Source organism: Diabrotica undecimpunctata, chromosome 1, assembly GCF_040954645.1.
Source record: "Diabrotica undecimpunctata isolate CICGRU chromosome 1, icDiaUnde3, whole genome shotgun sequence".
Lineage (NCBI taxonomy): Eukaryota > Metazoa > Arthropoda > Insecta > Coleoptera > Chrysomelidae > Diabrotica > Diabrotica undecimpunctata.
The window spans coordinates 32,180,624-32,199,836 of record NC_092803.1 but is presented as its reverse complement, the minus strand read 5'-3'; the positions used below and the strand labels follow the sequence as shown (position 1 = coordinate 32,199,836).

Here is a 19,213-nt window from a genome sequence, read left to right as displayed (position 1 = left end):
GAAAAAGAAAAAGACCTAATGAAAACATATTTTTGGGAAATAATCTATTCACAAATTATATTAATAGTCATTATCAGGCTTTACATTAAATCAGTAAATTTTTTATTTATTCAAACATAGATAAACCTTACGCATTAAAGAAGTTGAATAAAGTCGAGATTAAGCAAATTTGCAACTACATACTTCTGCTTCTCTCATACAATAAAAATCTACATTGTAAAATAGAATATTACGTCGGTTTACTGCCAAAACCAGATAAGTTACATTTTGTTAGTTTTGTGAAAATCAAGTTTAAAAGTTTAAGCCTACAGTAAAACAACTACATGAAAGGAAACATTTAATAACCGATAAAATAACATAGATTGTGGTACTGCTAAGATAATTAGGAGAAAAATTAGGAAATGTTAAAAAATTTTAAAAAATGCAAAAAAAATCTGTACTTAACCTATTTTGCCTGAACTGATTGGCGTAATTTGAAACTTGTCTTAAAGTATCTTTAACTTAAATGTCAACTTCAGGATCACTATCTTTAAGTGCTGGTTCAGGAATATTGTCTTGAATATCGTCGGAGGATGGTAAATTATAATTATATTAATGAAATTCATCTGGACTCACACCCGATTTGCACCACTTCAATAAATCTTGTTTTTTTTTTGGAACTTCGCAACTTCGCATCTTCGTATACGCGTCCTTTAGCGTTATTTCTTTTAAATTAGGTATTTTTCGACTTCTCTCAAAAACGTTTATCTCTTTGTATTGTATCGTATATATTGTAATTGTATCGGATGTATTGTAATTGTATCGGATGTACACGTGTGCAAAATTGCAAAATTTTAGCCAGACGCGATAAATAGTTAAAAAACGACTTCTTACATTAAATTTTATTACACACATACATACATACATACCAACATTCAAGTGAAGCTAATAAAAAAAGAAGATTTACGATCGTCTTTGCTTATAAAAATAAATATACTAATCTTGTTGTTGATTCAGTGCCATCTTAAGCATCAGTGCACTGCGCAAGGACATGGTTCTCACTAATTTCTTACTTATAATACCGTTATGACCACTTTAATGTTATTTTACAACTTAAAAAGCACTTTCTTCAAGTATAATACAATTCTTTTCAGGCACCGATATGCATACAAAGTACACTAATATTTAAGGTTATGTTTACAGAGCCCTCTGCAATGAATTAACATTGCAGCAAAAACAAGATAAGTCTCGTTTTAATTTAGTTTGGCGGTGCAAGTTTTCATCAGATAATTCACGTAAAAAAGTTAAATGACCCTTATCTGGTTTTGCACACTTGGGCATGCTAAAGTAACGATAAAATAAACTGCAAAAACAAGATAATTGCACTTATCTGTTTTATACGCATAGTCATTCTATAAATCTACTATACTTCAACAGCAAAAATAAGTTAAATGGCATCTAATGGGTTTTTCTAGAAGAATTAATTTTCTTTTTGCATATGAAATTTGTACTTTTCGTTAAATGTGCACTTAATTTGTTTCAGTTGTACAGTTTTGACCAAAATGAATAATTGCCAAAACAAGCCTACATAATTCACCTTTTTTCCATTGTCCGACACTTATCTGTTTTACGCAGTACATTTATATACGGATTTTTATTACGAAAATGCACTTAACTCAAACATGGTAAAAAATGCACTTATCTGGTTTTGGCAGTAAACCGACGATAGACAGCATTGACTTCGGTTAATTGCAAAACAAAGTTTGTCATCCCCCTTCGTGGGTTTGGTAGAGTAGAAATTTTGTGGATTATTAATCCCATATTGTAATCCAATCTAGTATCTGTTTAGGCAAACGATCTCTCCTCTGTATGGGACGATATCGACTTATTTGTTTTATTCTAATATTTTGTTTTCAAAACATACCAATGATAGAGCACTAACGACGGCCGAGAAGTGTTCCCATATACACAACATCATCCTATGCTTATTACCAATGATATATCAATCCAAATAATAAGATCACATCTACGACCTAGGAGAAATCTAATAAAAACGAACTGAAACAAGTTCTTAGAATAAATAGACACTTTGAGCTGGGTCCCATCAAACAGCAAAAATTACGATTTTATTCCTTGATATATATTTTTTTGGAGTAGTGTACTTTAATAAGGCAAGTATGAAAGTATGCCAGACTAAATGATTGCCATAAAGGACTCGATCTAAAATTTGTAGTGGGTTATTTCTGTCTAACATAGTTTGACATTAATTATCGTTTTTTTAAAAGTTAAGTTTTATTAAAGTTTTATTTTAACAAACGTTCTGATTTCGTAATTTTTTCGAACAAACATTTTTATGTGTCTAAAAAAGACTTATGTTAAAAATTATTTCATATCATTTACTGAACTCTAATATCAACTAAGAACACAAAAAAATATAAAAAACTTCATGTTTTTAATATTGATAATAATATTTCAGGTGTTGAACATACAGCAGATTTGCATTACTTCTGGGATTTTACTCCACAAGAAGCTTCACACAACGATACTCTCCGAAAACCTCTATTTAAGTGGTGGACTAATTTTATAAAATATGGGTAAGTTCTTTAAATAACTTAGACTTAAAAAAGGGGTAATAGCACTTTAACTTAATCTAACCTCATCACTAGCCATGGTCTGCACGAAGCTTGCATAACAGACTAAGGAATAGAAGGATAAAGAACCATGATCCAAGCGTATTATATGATATTATGTGATATTACTATACCCTTTGGAGGGTCAGCAGACAGAGGAAGATTAACCCTACCTAATATGTTGTCTTATAGCTTCTGATATGACTGGTTTCTTACGTTATTTGATATTAAGTTTATGAATGACTTCAAGTGTATCCAATGTATTTTTTGTATATTGATTTTCTATGGATTTATTTATTTTTACAGAGGATTTAACTGACATTTAACTTGCATCTCTAATATCGTTCTACTAAACGTACGACTGTAGAATATACCGGTTTAGTAATTCCTACATCTTCTAGTAGAGATCAAGGAATGATCAGTGATACTAAATTTCTCGGTTTCAATCGCGATCTTTAATTCTTCTTCTTCTTGATGTGCCTATCCGTTACAAATGTTGGCGATCATCATGGTAATCGTTATCTTATCTGCAGCAGTGCGGAAAAGTTGCACAGATGTTGTATTAAACCAGATTCTGAGGTTCTTTAACCAAGATGTTTTTCTTTTTCTTCCTGGACTTCGTTTTGCAAATATTTTTCTTGCAATTTTATGCGATTACTATTAGTATGTAATTTGACAGTGGTTTTATATTAATTTTGTATACCTATAGTCTAGCCTGCATTATTTAAGCGCCTAGAACGCTTGTTGCCTGGAAGCACAAACTTCCCAAACAAGAGATACTGGCGTAAATGTCACCTCGGGGGAACAATTAAAGGTCTAACCACCTTCTGTTGTCTCCGGGTGCTCTTTAGAGGGCTTCGAATATAATGTCGAGAGCTCCCCTACTTAAATCCATTTTCGGGTTATGGACTTGGAAAATATTTATCTTCGGTGTCTTGCCTTGAAAAAGGCAAGATATTTCTTACATGACAATTTCTTCGTCGAAATAAAACACCAAGTTAAGTTGAAACAATTCTCAGCCACAGAGTATGGTAAATAAATGCAGGAAGCAGAGCCCCGAGAGCACTAAGCTCTCGGAAAGCCCGTGAGGGACTGACCTGAAAATCGCCAATATTTATATGTGCTGTTCGAGCGATAAATAGGGATTTCCATTCCAGGTCAAGAGCCAATGGGAAAATTCGAGGCGGGGCGATGCGCATCGAAATGCGTACCAGTCCACAGACTATGGCATTCGATGACATCCCCCCTCCTCTGGAGACTCTGCGGCTGGGAAAAAATATTTATTGATTAAAAATACAAATGTGAAAATACACAAGAAAATATGCATAAAATACAAGTAAAATGTTCATAAAATGTTCAAAAAGAAATTCACACAACACTGCTGGGAGATCGGTGGTGATAACGGCATCTCAAGCTCATACAGGTCCATCCTCGGTCGGTGTGCCAACTTCTCCAACGGACTCGTCTTCTTCTCGGTCGTCCGGATCCCATCTGCCATATCCAACGGGGTTTCGTAGAGTACCAGTGTGCCGAAGCCTACGTGGTCGTCCAACCACTTTCGGTAGGGGGCGATGACTGGGTCTACTCCGGGACTTCCATCGGCATCTGGGGCTTCTAACTTCGAATAAGCCTGGCTCGTCAAAGGTGTCTGCACGTCGAAGGCGTCAGGTCTGCAGAAGGCCTCGATGTCGGAGTGTTAGAGTATTGTTTTCTAACACTACGTGGTTCTCTCCATTCTTCTCTTGACTTCAACCTATGTTGAAGTCAATGGTGTGTTGCTTTCTGTGAATTCGAGCTGGGTCGTGGGTTCGGATTTTAACCACGTTGTCGGGCGCCATGTCACCTCGGGGGAACACTTAAAGGTCTAACCACCTTCTGTTGTCTCCGGATGCTCTGTAGAGGGCTTCGAATATAATGTCGAGAGCTCCCCTACTTAAGTCCATATTCGAGTTATGGACTTGGAAAATATTTATCTTCGGTGTCTTGCCTTGAAAAAGGCAAGATATTTCTTACATGACAATTTCTTCGTCGAAATAACACCAAGTTAAGTTGAAACAATTCTCAGGCACAGAGTATGGTAAATAAATGCAGAAAGCAGAGCCCCGAGAGCACTAAGCTCTCGGAGAGCCCGTGAGGGACTGACCTGGCTGACCTGAAAATCGCCAATATTTATATGCGCTGTTCGAGCGATAAATAGGGATTTCCAGCTCAAGAGCCAATGGGAAAATTCGAGGCGGGGCGATGCGCATCGAAATGCGTACTAGTCCACAGAATATGGCATTCAATAGACATAGTCAAATTTTTAAAATCAAAGGATTGTTTGTAGCTCTATCAACGTAAATTCCCACAAACACTGTGTAGGCCCACTAATATGATTTCTCTTTTAGACCATCCTAGAAAGAAAAATATACAAGAAACATAAAAACGGCTTCGGTCACCATAAAAATTAAAACACTACTGAGAAAAACTGGCGCAAGTTATCAAAAAAATTTAAAAAAAAACAAAAAACTTCGGCACGTAGGGCCGTTTAGCACCAAGTCTCTCAACAGGGTGTAGCCTGCAGCAAATCTCCGCTAATTCTAGGCCCAAAGAAGCAACTTCAGATTCGCGAATAAGTCACAAGAGAATAGAAGGAGTAAAGCACCTAACGCTAGCCTGCATTTGATTCGATTAGGGAACTGTGTTGATTACTTTCCGGCTTGTAACGGAGGAGTTCGTAAGTGGTAGAGTGTCCCTTTATCCTGGATTCAGAAATTGACTCCGAATGAGCATGAAGCAAAAGTATTTGGTCAACGGCATAAGGATGGGAAATCATAAGTAAATCATAAGAAAAACTGGCGCAAGTTATCAAAAAAATTAAAAAAAAAAACAAAAAACTTCGGCACGTAGGGCCGTTTAGCAACAAGTCCAAGACCAACCACCTAATTTAAGATTCACAGCGATACGTTCTAGTCAATTAAACATTGCAATGAATAATGCTAAAATCAATCAGTAAGTTCTCAGATCATATTTCCGGGGAGAATAGTTTTAAGTTCACCAGAATATGATAAATTGAAATGCAGAATATTAAGATCTATACATTAAATGTCACTTATACAAATCACAAAAAATCCAAAATTCAATACAGGAGATAAATAGGATGCATATTAAAATCACCACAATAGCAGAAATAAGATGGCCAGATTCTGAAGAAACACAAGGAAAGATCACATATATAAAGATGTACTACTCAGGAATAAGTAGTGGATGGCATGAATATTGAGTCTGAGTAATCATGTGAGCAATATTCTCACCAATATTAGAGAACGTGATTTTACCAAAATCACAAGCCAACTCAATCAATATAATTATCCAAATTTATGCCTTTATTGCAGACAGACAGGAAAGAGAAGCAAATCATTCAGCAAAAAACTTTTCAACAGAAAGTTCTCATTATTCCTGTTCTGTTCCTGTAGCTGGCTGTATACCATGTATCACAAACAATTTAAGTAAAAATCCTTTATAACAGGGATATATAAATTAAAAACCCAAACGGGCTATATCATGAAGACAAAACGTTTTCGGAAACCATGTTCCATCATCAGTGTCTAGGTGTACATGTTTTGAGCCACTAAATATTAGGGTAAAAACCCTTTAAAATTTATCTATTACAATTTGGTTTACATTATTTGGTATTATGATGTTAGAGTTACCAGTGGATATGGTAACATGGCAACGTATGGCTCTACATGAATTCAGTTGCTATCATCAAGTCATCATCATCATTAATGCTCCAATTTTTTTTCTACGAAAACCCTGTTGTTCATCTGTTATAAAAATAAAAATAAAAACGTTTATTGCCATACTAAAAATATATACATGTCAAAAACTTAAAAAAATTTTGCCTTCTTTCTTCTTCGGCGTCCCGCTCTTGCACCGCCAGCGCCTGTAGATTTTTCCTTTCGGCTTCTGGATTTTCCTGGGTGGTGTCCTCGTCTGCTTCTGTAGGTACTTGAATCGGCAAACGTACCTACTTCTCTGCACGCCTGGTTAGACCCTGATCAGGTGGTCGATCAGTCGGTGGGTGGATCTAAATATCCTCTGGATCCTGTTCTTCTCGAGGATATCCCGATCTTTCGTAGTCTTCGTGTGGCCTGGTTGAAGAACCACCTGGTTCTGTTCTCGGCCACTTCCCTTAGTGGCGTGTATCCTAACCTGTTCTTGATCGTCGCGTTTGTAACTCTATCCTCCCATGCTGCTCCGTCGATGATTCGGTAGCATGAATTCTAAGTTGCTTCCAACTTTTTCCAGTGTGATTCCGCAATGGAGCTCCACACTGGTATAGCATACAGAATCACCGACCTAATATATGGTTGGTAGAGTTGAATTTTCTTCGCCTTCGAGAGTGGACTGGACCTAAGAATGAAAGGAAGTATTAGTTTTTTAGCTGCATTAGCTTTTACCTTAGTTTTTTTTGTATGTTGGACTGGATGTTGAGTCTTCTGTCGAGGTGGACTCCTAGGTATTTGACCGTCTCTGTTTCCTGAATTCTGTTGTCTCCTACTGTGATCTGGTTCCGTAGTGGTCGTTTGTCCTGGCCGAATATGATGAACTGCGTCTTTTCGGCGTTGATCTTGATTTTCCATTTTTCGGTGTAGTCCGTGATTTTTTCCAGGTGGTACTCCATGTCATCTATGATTCTTCCTTCGTCTTTTCCGGATGCATACACTGCTGTGTCGTCTGCATACAGGGCTGTAGAAGTCCTTGGATCTGTTGGGAGGTCTGAAACAAAAATGTTATATAAAATGGGTGATAAAATGCTGCCCTGAGGCATTCCTTCCTGGATTTCTTGGATCGTCGACATCTTTTGGTCAGCTGAAACTTGGAATGTTCTATGGGATAGATACATGTCGCAGATGTTGATGAGGTAGTGTGGAAGTCTAGCCTTGTCCCTCTTGTAGATTAGTGCCTTCTTCCAAACCGTGTCGTATGCTTTCTCTATGTCCAGTATGGCTAATCCTGTCTTCTGTTTCCTGTTGAATTTTATCTTCGTGTCGCTGAGGATCCTTGCTAGTTGAAGTTCGCAGTTTCTTCCTTTTCTGAAACCAAACTGGTCTTCTTGGATGACTCCTCTTCTTTCTGTATGCTTCACCAGTCTCTTGTAGATGATTTTTTCTAAGATTTTTCCCATCGTTTCCAGGAGTGATATGGGCCTGTAGCTTTCCGGTCTTCTTCCATCTTTCCTTGGTTTCAGAAGAGGTATAATCTTGGCGTGTTTCCAGTTGTTTGGAAAATGTCCTTTTTCCAGGCAGTATTTGAAGATATAGTACAGCTGTACTATGATCTTCTTCGGAAGTTCCTTGAGGGTGATGTTGTGGATTCCTTCTTGTCCTGGTGCTCTGCTTCCTTTCAGTTTCCTGATGATTTTCGCAACTTCGCTTGGGCTGGTATGGTCTTCCTCGTCTATTTGGAACTCGTTCCTTCTTCTGATCCTGTTGTATTCTTGTTCGACTTGCCTCCTTGTTCTTGCATCCGACATATCCTGGTTTTGTCTGTGTGTGGCTGCCATCTTCCTTGATATTGCATCTACTTTTCCTTGGGTGTCGTAGTGTGTTCTCTCGTTGTCTATGATTTGTGGCATCTTTTGTTTTCCTCTTCTTCTTGCCTTCAGCATTTTCCAAACATTTCCATGGTTTTCTTCCGCTCTTCTGATGTTGTTGTGCCACTGGTTTTCGGTGAGACTTCTCAGTCTTACTCTTATTTCTTCGGATAGGATGTCTCTGTTATCTGTTAAACTTATCATCTGATTTAGTAGCACTTGTAAAATTAGTTGCAAGTTTTAGCGTAGTATTTAACAAGTTTATACCTCCATAGTTGTCAGGCTGTTTTTATCTCATTTTTTAAACAGTAGAATTAGTTCGCTCGTTCTCCATTCTTCTGGTATTGTATTGTGTTTTATAATTTTATTAATTAATGTTGGTAATTGTTCTGTGATTGCTGCTCCACAATATTTCAGTAATTTGTTTGGTATCCCGTCTTTACCTGCTGCTTTTCTGTTCTTCAGGTTTTTAAGTATTTTCTGAACTTCCTGTACATTTATATTAAGTTCTTTATTTGTGGTAATTTTATGTGTTTTCGGTTCTGAGCTTTGAGCTCGCCAATTTATTTTTTGCACATTGGTCCATTACCATCCTGACTGCGTGTGATTGCGCGTTTTTTTGCATGAAATTAAAGTTTTCGCTTACAAACTTAGGAAAGGAATTGTATGCTCGTCTAGAATTTCGGTAATGTATCCGTGAGGACTCAACGTTCCTCTATCAATAAACACAAGATTAGTACGGCATTTGTATGAAATGCCGAATCAAAACTTTAACCTTTTTCTTACTAGAGAAGTGTTTAATGTTCACTAGTGAGTATTTTTAAAACAGTTTTGAATGACTCCTGCCATATAGAACCAATTTTACAAAGAGGCCTTTTAGAGAACGGTCTTCTCTGGCCGTCTTGGTTCTTCTCGCACCTGATCCTGCTCTTTCTTCGTGAGATCCAGTCTCTACGAATAGTTGGTAGGTTTTTGGACCATACAACGGCTAACTTCAAGCTGTTTGGTCACTTCTCTTTGATTCGTTCCATTATCAATCAAAGTAACAATTTGAACAGATCTAGCAAATCCCTCAATTATAGTTTTAAATTTAAAAAGCTCACTCTTTAAGCAACTGTGCACTAATGAACGATTAAAAAAAAAAAACAGAACAGCCATATTCCAAGAAAAAAGCGTACAAACAACATGTGCATTCTCTGAAATCATAAAACTGATATCATTTCTGCGAACTTAGTACCCTTATTTGACCTGTCGGCATCCAGTGGTGGTGCCTAAAAATTTTTCTGCATTGTGGGAGTTTAGTTACGATAGAATAAACTGCATAAACTTAAAATTATTAAAAAATTCTTATAAAATTCTAGGTGGCCTCTTTTTATTGCCGAGCGGTGTATTTGTTTTAGTTTTATTTATATATTCTTACAAAAACACGTAAAATTCTGCTTTTATTTCTGAAAAACTGGTAACGCACCCAACATATCCACTAAATTACTCATAACGATTGATGTTACTGAATCACAGTGTCCATACCGATGACAGCAACGAATGGAAAGATTTATAAACCAGTATTGGCCACCGAAATAAACCTCCTTTTTATAATTTACCAATTAACACCATAGTATTTTAAAAGTGGGTGTAGCAGTTAAATGAATGTAGATTACTCCAAAAAATATATATTTATATAATTGTTGGATGGATGTTTTATAAAAATTGCCTGAGATCTATAAAATATCTAGGCGTTAATAAAATTATACAATTTAATTTTACATCTTAACTTAGTGTGACAAATTTGATAAAAAATTATTGCCCTTACTGCTCCCAACTTATGAACGTTAATACTCATTTTGATTGACTATAAAAGACTGTGTTTTTTTTTAAATGTTTTTTCTTTCTATATTTTTTTTTTTTGGTAAACCATTGCGTTTTTATTTGAGCTTTTTGTTTCACTTTATTGTTTTAGTTATATGAAGTACATTAATAATGAAATTTTAATCCTTCCTTATATTACGCGGTACTACCACTACAAAGAGAACTCATATTAGACGAGTAAAAGACCAATTTCAGTTAGATTTCAGTTTTACCAGAAGAATTATCCTCATAAAAGTATAATTTCGCGACAAGAGTTAATCCTTCATTTGCTGTAATCACATTTTTGTAAATTTACCGACGAAGATCACTGGCAGAAGGGTTGGATCTCCACCTGGATCTAAAACCGGGAAATACAAACATTATATAGGGTTATCCAGAAGGCAGGGCCGGTTCTAGGGTTTTGAGGGCCCTGGCCAAATCAAAATTTCGCGCCCTTTCGTAGAAGAATATACAAATGTAGTACAAATTAAACAAATGGTTCAGAGAGAGGTGTGTAAAACGTCCATCTTCGGCTACACCAAGATAAGAGAGTCATTTTGTGTGCTATTTTAAAACTGTATGTTCGTCTAAAGAGGTGTGGTTAAAATTGGGTAGGAATTAATATTCAGAGTTGGATAAAGGTAATAATTTTTAATATTAAGCTAGAAATTCAGGATTTTATGCAGTGAAAAATTCTTCTTCGCGTGTATAAAATTTAAGTTTCTTCGTTTGACATCTATTTATATACTAACTGATTCAATTTTTTAGAAACCCTACTCCTATAGAGGATGAAGATTTACAAAATGTCATTTGGCCAGAAGTTAAACCTGGATCTGTGAAGTATTTGAATATTGATTCGACATTTGAAGTAAAAGAAAACCCTCGAAGATATTATGACCTTGAAAGAATTATTGATCCATATATACGGGAGCCCTTTAACACATACTAAAATTAATAATATGTAATGAACTAACTTTAAATAAAATAAACAAAACCATAATAGCATTTTATTATATATATATATATATATATATATATATATATATATATATATATATATATATATATATATATATATATATATATATATATATATATATATATATTATATGTTAAACCTAGAGCTAAGATTAATACGATTACAAGAATTAATATTAAATTCAACAGTCTTCCAGTTTAAACCGCGTCGATTATCATTGCGCCGAGCTTTCGACATCATCTTTGATGTCTTCTTCGGAGCTTCCGAGTTCTCAGTCTCCCAAGCTCGCAGACACTACTACACTGATCACTAACCAATGCATTACTGCAACTGGGACCAGAGAACGGTATATTTGTATCGTCGATGGTGATGTGGTTTGAGTGGAGGTTGACGTGGGGATTAGCGTGTAAATTGGCTGGGGGATTGGCGCGGGTGTTAACGAGAACATTTCTGACTGTAGGATTTTGATTGGCGTGTGGACCGGACAATATTTTCTTTATGAGATGTCTTCATGTCGAAGGTAACCGTATGCGGTCATCTCTTTAATGAAGACAATTTGGCCTTTTTTAAATTTATATGGCTTCTTGGATAATTTTTGGTTCATAGAAGCGGATAGGAGCTATGGTTCTTGAGGTTTCAAAATAAATTTTATGACCTGTATGAAGATGGTGTTGACCTAGAACTGAAATGGAATCGAAATTGCGAACAGAAATGAAATGTTCATTAATCCTATTTTAGATTCTACGATTTGTTTGGCATATATAGGTCTTTGTCAATTACATGCTCTGCCAATGCACATAATGGTTTCTTTCTTCTAAAATCACTCTTGTGGGTTTGATAGACTTCTCCCATTTTCACCAACATATTCAGTTTCACACTGAGTACAACTACATAATGCTGTATACTACATTTTTTTTTTTTTAATTATCTATAGGATATTTAGGTTTTGAATACAAAGATAAAATAGTTTTAATGTTTTAAGTTGCTATTTTTATATTGGCAATAATAATCTTTACTATTTAACAGTATTAGAAAAAATTATCATATGTAACATATATATAAAGGATATGAGTCTCAATTAAAACAGTTTTTAACAATTGGAGATCTTCCTTTAGGTAATATGGATGAGAAAGTTTTAAAACACGTTCTTTTAACCCTGTTTTAAGGATAATTTTTATCATGTTTGGATGGAGTAAGTAATAACTCATAAATCTTCTGCTACACATGGGTTTTTTGAACCATCTGAATTTCAAAACATCTGTAGTTCTTAAAATTATCATGTCAAAGAATAGTAAAAAATGTTTCACCTCCTCGTCAACTATGAAATGTAATATACTATATGCTAAATACATAAAATATATAAATATATACTAAATGTAATATACTATATGCTGATTATGATTGTTGAAAATGTTAACAGTTTCATGAATTTTGTCTGTAAGAAGTGTAAAAACAAAATCATCCACATACCTTTTAATAAAATAAATAAAAAAAAAGTAAAATTGTTGATACAATGATACAATCATTAATAACATCATCCATTACATAACTAATTCGAATGGGTCAGACACGAATAAATATAATCATATCGAAATCAGATACAACGTTGATAAGCACTTTGAAAAATGTAATACGCCAATAGTAGTATGTTGTGAAATCTCCTTCCAATGCTTTTCAGTAATGCTTATAATTAAATCTAAAGGTAAATTGGTAAATAGAGATGTTATATCAAAACTAACTAAAACATAGTTTGGTTGTAATCGAAAATTATTGGTACAAAAACTAAAGTGTAATGAAAGTAATTAATTCAAATATACCTTTTTAGAAATGGTGTGTGCAAAATGCGACACTGTATACTCTTTTATTTGCTGATGATCAGGTTATTATAGCAGCTGATCTGAACGATGCGGATGCAAAATGATGCGGAAGTTTCAAGAAAAGTTGGCTGAAAAAGGCTAAGAAAGTATTCTAGAAAAAGTACAAAAAATATGGTAATCGGACATTCCTTCAAAAATCTCAAGAATGGTGACGCTATAAACTTTAAGAATTTTAAATACATCAAATTCTCTGAGGAACCTCTGATATAGACATTAATAATGAAACAGTTTAAGGTAAGAGGTAAGATCAGGCGGAGGATGCAAGTAGAAGACAATATTCTCGATCATATTAATAGGACGCAACTTATGTAGTATGGACACTTGGACACCTCCAGGAAATAGAAGAGAGTAGATGACCGAAAATAGTGGGGTAGTGGTTTTCCGTTGAAAGAAAGACACGAGGATGGCCAAAGAGGATATGGAATGCCAAAGTCCAAGAAGTGAGGACAAGAAGGAACTTGGGTCAAAATGGCTTGGACTATTAAATATTCGCTGTATGTGTATGTGTTTGTATGTAGGTATTTGTATAGTTAGACCATATACATGTACTTGTGTCCACAATTTTAACGGATATAACTACAGAGCAACCCCAAAAAACTGTGTCAGATTAACGCTTTATTTTATTTTATTTATTTAGATAAAATTCCTCCTCAACTGTAACCGTTGATCCTTTATGTTTATGACATGTTATTATTTGAATAATAAAAATTTAAAGTATTACTACTCATAATATTTTAATTCTTATTTATACTGGTATTATCTAAAAACCAAAATATTTTTAAAGTTAATATTATTTGAGAGATTTTTATCTCTTAAGGTGACTAACCTAGTGTTTGCCAAAGGATATCCGTAAGTCAGCGCCGGAATGGTGGGTTTATCAAAAAGTAAAGAAGATATTTCAACTTAAATTAAAATTATTGATAAACTATTATTACGAATAAATGATCAATAAAAAAAGAGAGGAGAGGATATATATATATATATATATATATATATATATATATATATATATATATATATATATATATATATATATATATATATATATATATATTAAATGGCCAAATATATGGCCTAGGAGGACAAATTCGTTAAACTTCCCGTGCTCGAATCGGTATCAATAAAGTGTTATGATCATTTCGGCCTAGCCCAGCCTCATCAGACACTTTGGGCTGATACAAATTCAAACTCGGAAAGTCCAACGAATGTCTCCCAAAACTTCACTACAACAGTAGTTAGCTACAAAGGCGCCACCTGCTTTGGCGGCCGTGAACGAAAACGATATGATAATATCGTTTTCTGTCCTCTGCGCTATGCGAAATGTGTAAAAGATATAATCTTTTCTCAAGTGTCTGATGAGGCTGGGCTAGGCCGAAATGATCATAACACTTTATTGATACCGATTCGAGCACGGGAAGTTTAACGAATTTGTCCTCCTAGGCCATATATTTGGCCATTTAATTTAATAATGCGATAGCGGCTTTCGCTAAAAGATTATATCTTTTACACATTTCGCATAGCGCAGAGGACAGAAAACGATATTATCATATCGTTTTCGTTCACGGCCGCCAAAGCAGGTGGCGCCTTTGTAGCTAACTACTGTTGTAGTGAAGTTTTGGGAGACATTCGTTGGACTTTCCGAGTTTGAATTTGTATCAGCCCAAAGTGTCTGATGAGGCTGGGCTAGGCCGAAATGATCATAACACTTTATTGATACCGATTCGAGCACGGGAAGTTTAACGAATTTGTCCTCCTAGGCCATATATTTGGCCATTTAATTTAATAAAGCGATAGCGGCTTTCGCTAAAAGATTATATCTTTTACATATATATATATATATATATATATATATATATATATATAAATATATATATACATAAGATAATAAGCATAAAAGAACAGTAGATCCAAATAATAATTAAGTTGGTCTTACGCAATATAAAATGCGCTTTTTTATCAGAAAACACTAGATAAAAAGCATAAAACGGATCGAAATGAATCGTTTCAGGAGATGAATAGTAAGATAATCAAAAATATTTATAAGGCAGCGAAAGAAGCACTGAGTAAAAAATATAAACAAAAATATAGCAAACTATAAAACATTGTAACGATGAGACTACCAAAAAGAATTTAAATACTATTAAAGTACTATACCTAAAATACTACTATACTTAAAATAATACCTCAATCAACCATGGGAGCTTATCGTCTATGCTTCGCCTAGCTCAGTCTCTCAAGTGTGAATTCGTCTTGTTTTAAACTATGCATTAAATAATAAACCCTTAGCTGGTAGCAAATAAAACAATTATTTAACTAATCACGTTTATTTAATACATTAAACATAATATTTAAATAGCAAAACCAATCCTTCTTAATGCTTTACATTAAATAAATTTAAATGATACTTGTGGCATCGATGGGCTGCTTGCTTTGAAATATGTGTGCAGATTATCTGGGCAGGTCCTATTGATGGCTTCAAAGCACGTTGGTAAGTCTAGAAGATAGCTGTTTAGGCCCACATCACTCACATAAAGTATTTCCAATAAAATGTTTCAGAAATATTTCATAAACTAGAATATTAAATAGCATGTGTCAGAGAAACATCAAAGAGGGTTTAATTTCCTTGCCAATTATTTTACCAAAATTTCAATTAAATAGCATGAAATGGCAAGCATAAAATGAAATAGAATTACTATTAAAATTAGTTAAATTCCGTTATATTCCTAAATGCATAGGATTGAAAACGTGGCTTTAAAAGAAGTAATGTTTAGAATATTGAAAATGCTGTCAGAATTATAGAATGTAGATTACAATGAGAGTACTCACCCCAAGAAAATTCTGCAGACGATAAAATAAACCCTATAATAATTTTTACATTCTTTTATAAATTTCAATTACTCACAAAAAAAGAATATCCCCACTACGAAAGATGATTGACAGAAAGTAAGTAGGAGATTATAATGAAGTAAACCATTTGAGACAATAAAAATGGATTTCAGCGACTACTTAGAATGGAAAAAAATATCTGATGATGTACTAAAACCGAGTAAATTCAAACGTAAGAACGGAAAACCTATAAAAATCAGTGAAATTAAAAATGTAAAATTTGAGAAAGGTAACCCAGATATTATTATAGAGGTTGACTATTTAAATAATGGCCAGAACTGCATCAATTTTACGATAGAATTAAAAGGAAAAAAAACCAAAACGGCTTTATTCTCAAAAATTGTCTGTTTTCGTTGCAAAGAAAAAAGACTTAATTGATCTCTGTGAAAACAATATATTTTTTCTCAGGTTTCAAAATGAATATTAGCTAATGAAAACGTCAGCTATGCCAGATAAGCTAGCAGAATCAGATGAGGAAGACGAAAGCGATGAAGGGCCCCATAATTAGATTTTTGCTGACTAGCTTTGATTCACATTTATTATACCACATGCAATAACATTAGATATTATGACTAAAGCGATTTGTTGTTCGGTTAAATGCCTATTGTACTTTTTACTTTTCACAAATAAATTACCTTAAATAAACGATTTTTGATATTTTTTATATAATAATTATGTTACTTTAAGGGGCTATGTCTAAACATACTTTTTATCGTAAGTGCTGAGCTTACGATAACAATCACAATTTGAAATTATTTCTGAATTTACCAAAATTATGGTAAGTGTTGGACTTGTATAAAACTACAGTAGCAAAATTATTTTTGATGCTTCCAAAGTAACGTAAGTCCAACTACAAAAAAACTGAAACTATTTTAAAGAAAAATCATTACTTTACTTCAAACACTTATCATAATATGTCCAACAATTGGACATTTCTAAACCCGTATATTGAAAAAACTGCCGTACTGTAAAATTTAATAAACGAGACTTACGATGTTATGGCAAAAAGGTATCGATTACTCTCGATCTTCCAGCACTCCAGTTTTTGAGATCAAATGACCCTGTTTCGCCCAATATGTCGAACAATGATCTAATAGTTTTATGGTTTGGTTGCCTTCTATTGGGATAAAGTTCGAAATAGCCTTGGGCTGCTTTATGCGAACAAAAATTTTCCTGGGCATACAAACAGATCATATCGCGCTTTTCTACATTAGAAAATTTACTATGATCTGGCATTTTACCTTTATCTTAAGTGGTTTTTAAAAAACTTAATACCTCTTTGACAAATAATGACTCGCACTGCGCTTTGACAGCTAATAAAACTCGATATACTAACATGTTGTTTACTATTACATCTTTGACATCGACTAGCTAATTGTATTTGGTTTTTTTGTCAAGTTCATTTTTGTGTCAAATTTATTGCTACCTGCACTGAGATCGCTTAAAAGTTCTTGTAATTCTGCAGGATTATTAGCAATCAGAACGATATCGTCTGCTTAAATTTTAGATGGCTGAGGTATTCTGCATCAATGGATATGCATTTGAGTACTTCATGTGGATGCCAATCCACATGAAGAAAAAAGTATACGATCAGTGCATACTACCAATCGTGACATATGGCTGCGAAACTTAGACACTAAAGAAATAGATAATAGCGGCATAATTAAAAGAGATTGAATAATGGATCCATCAGAAAACCAAGGTTACTGATGTAATCCACGGAATTAAATCTTTAAAATGGCCGTGGGCAAGATATTTATCGAGAAGAACTGACAATAGATTAGAACAAAACAGAATTACACGCTGGTATCCAAGAGGCATCAAGAAACGAAGAAGACGTCCAAATTTAAGATGGGACTATGAAATAAGGCAGTGCAACATGACACAGAAAAGCGGATATTAAACAATTGTGGGCAGAAATAAAGAACGACTATGTAAGTGAGGCAGCATCATAATCGGTAAAATACGCTGAGAATGATGATGATGATAATTAAATCTTGAATTGCTATGTATGTATATTTTATATGTCGCTAATTACCTCTACGGTCGTAAATAAAGGTCGTAACCTCTAAAACTACAGTCGTAAATAAGGAAAAAAAATTAATTCTCTTCATATTTTTATCCGGTATCTCTTTGTTGTTACTCTTAATTTCCAAAAACACATTATTCGTAGCTTCCGTAAATAAATTTATATATACACTATGTAAATATTTAATGCGTTTTATTTATATTGTTTGTTGTTCCATGGTATTTATAAAAATCTGTCGATAAATCATAACAATAAAGAATTCATTTGGTTAAAAAATACGTATAATATGTGGCTATTCGTGATTAAAGTTTCTCTAATAGTTTTGACTGTAATATTGAAATCGTCTAAAGCTGAAGAATGTGGACCAACACTATGTAACTGTAGTCCTGAAACTCTAGCCTACAGAACCATTGATGGAACCTGCAACAATCTTAATCATATCACATGGGGTGCCGCAGGAAGACCATATGATAGACTTACCTCCGGATGGTTTGACACAGGTCAGGTATACAAAGTGTATTCACTGTGATTTATTGGTTGCAATTATTATTTGTTTCTTTTGACTCGATATTGCGTTAATAATCATCATCATCATTTTGGTTTTACAACCCTATGTGGGTCCTAGCCTCCGCAAGATTTTTTTTCCAGTCGTTCCTATCCATCGCCTTCCTCCGCCAAGCACGTATTTCCATATTTCTTATATCTTGATCTATTTTATCTAGGAATCTTGTTCTGGGTCTTCCTCGTCTTCTTTGACCAATAGGTCTATGAAGGAGCGTTTTTCTAGCTGGATCATTTTGTTCCAACCGTATTACATGATCCATCCACCTCAGACGTCCTACCTTAATGTGTTTTACGATATCTATTTATATATATTTGCGTTAATAAACTATATTTTAAAAACGTTAATTACTGTTTATGCAACTAAAACTTGTGCAGTGGAAATTCTTGTTAAATATTATAACATTAAACAATACATTGTTATGGATTTTCGCAAAATATAATCATCTTAAAATGTTTAGTTAAAACACCACTTGCATCAGAAGACTTATAATTTTAAACAATAATTTAACTTGGTTATCTTCTACAGAAATTAAAAATATTGTTATAATAATAAATTTAATTCCTTTTTTTAATGGGCCGTTTTCTTTCGAAGGTTCAAGTTCATCATTACTAGATTTAGGCAAATATGCAAATTGCATATTTTGCATATAATCCATAAAAAATGCAAAAACGTCAAATTTTGCATATTTTTATAAAAGTGAGCATAAAGTGCATTTAATTTGAAAATTTGGTGTTAACTATATATTTTTATATTCAAACTTAAAGATAGCATGAAAATGCCAATATTTAATTTTGTTTTATAATCACTTGGTATTTAAATTCTTGGTATAGTAACGTATAGTTTTC

At 33.9% G+C, this 19,213-nt stretch overlaps 2 protein-coding genes across 2 annotated transcripts in view; both read left to right on the top strand.

Moving 5' to 3' along the window:
* Positions 1 to 11,026, top strand: part of LOC140447571 (carboxylic ester hydrolase-like) — a 45,440-nt gene extending 34,414 nt beyond the window's left edge. Inside the window, exons 10-11 of the mRNA XM_072540297.1 lie at positions 2,456 to 2,573; positions 10,801 to 11,026. Of these exons, the coding sequence (XP_072396398.1) occupies positions 2,456 to 2,573; positions 10,801 to 10,981 (299 nt within the window). The 3' untranslated portion in view covers positions 10,982 to 11,026. The remainder of the gene's footprint in view (positions 1 to 2,455; positions 2,574 to 10,800) is intronic.
* Positions 11,027 to 18,089: 7,063 nt separating this feature from the next.
* Positions 18,090 to 19,213, top strand: part of LOC140436434 (peroxidase-like) — a 36,688-nt gene continuing 35,564 nt past the window's right edge. The window contains exon 1 of the mRNA XM_072525296.1: positions 18,090 to 18,303. Coding sequence (XP_072381397.1) covers positions 18,090 to 18,303 — 214 coding nt within the window. The remainder of the gene's footprint in view (positions 18,304 to 19,213) is intronic.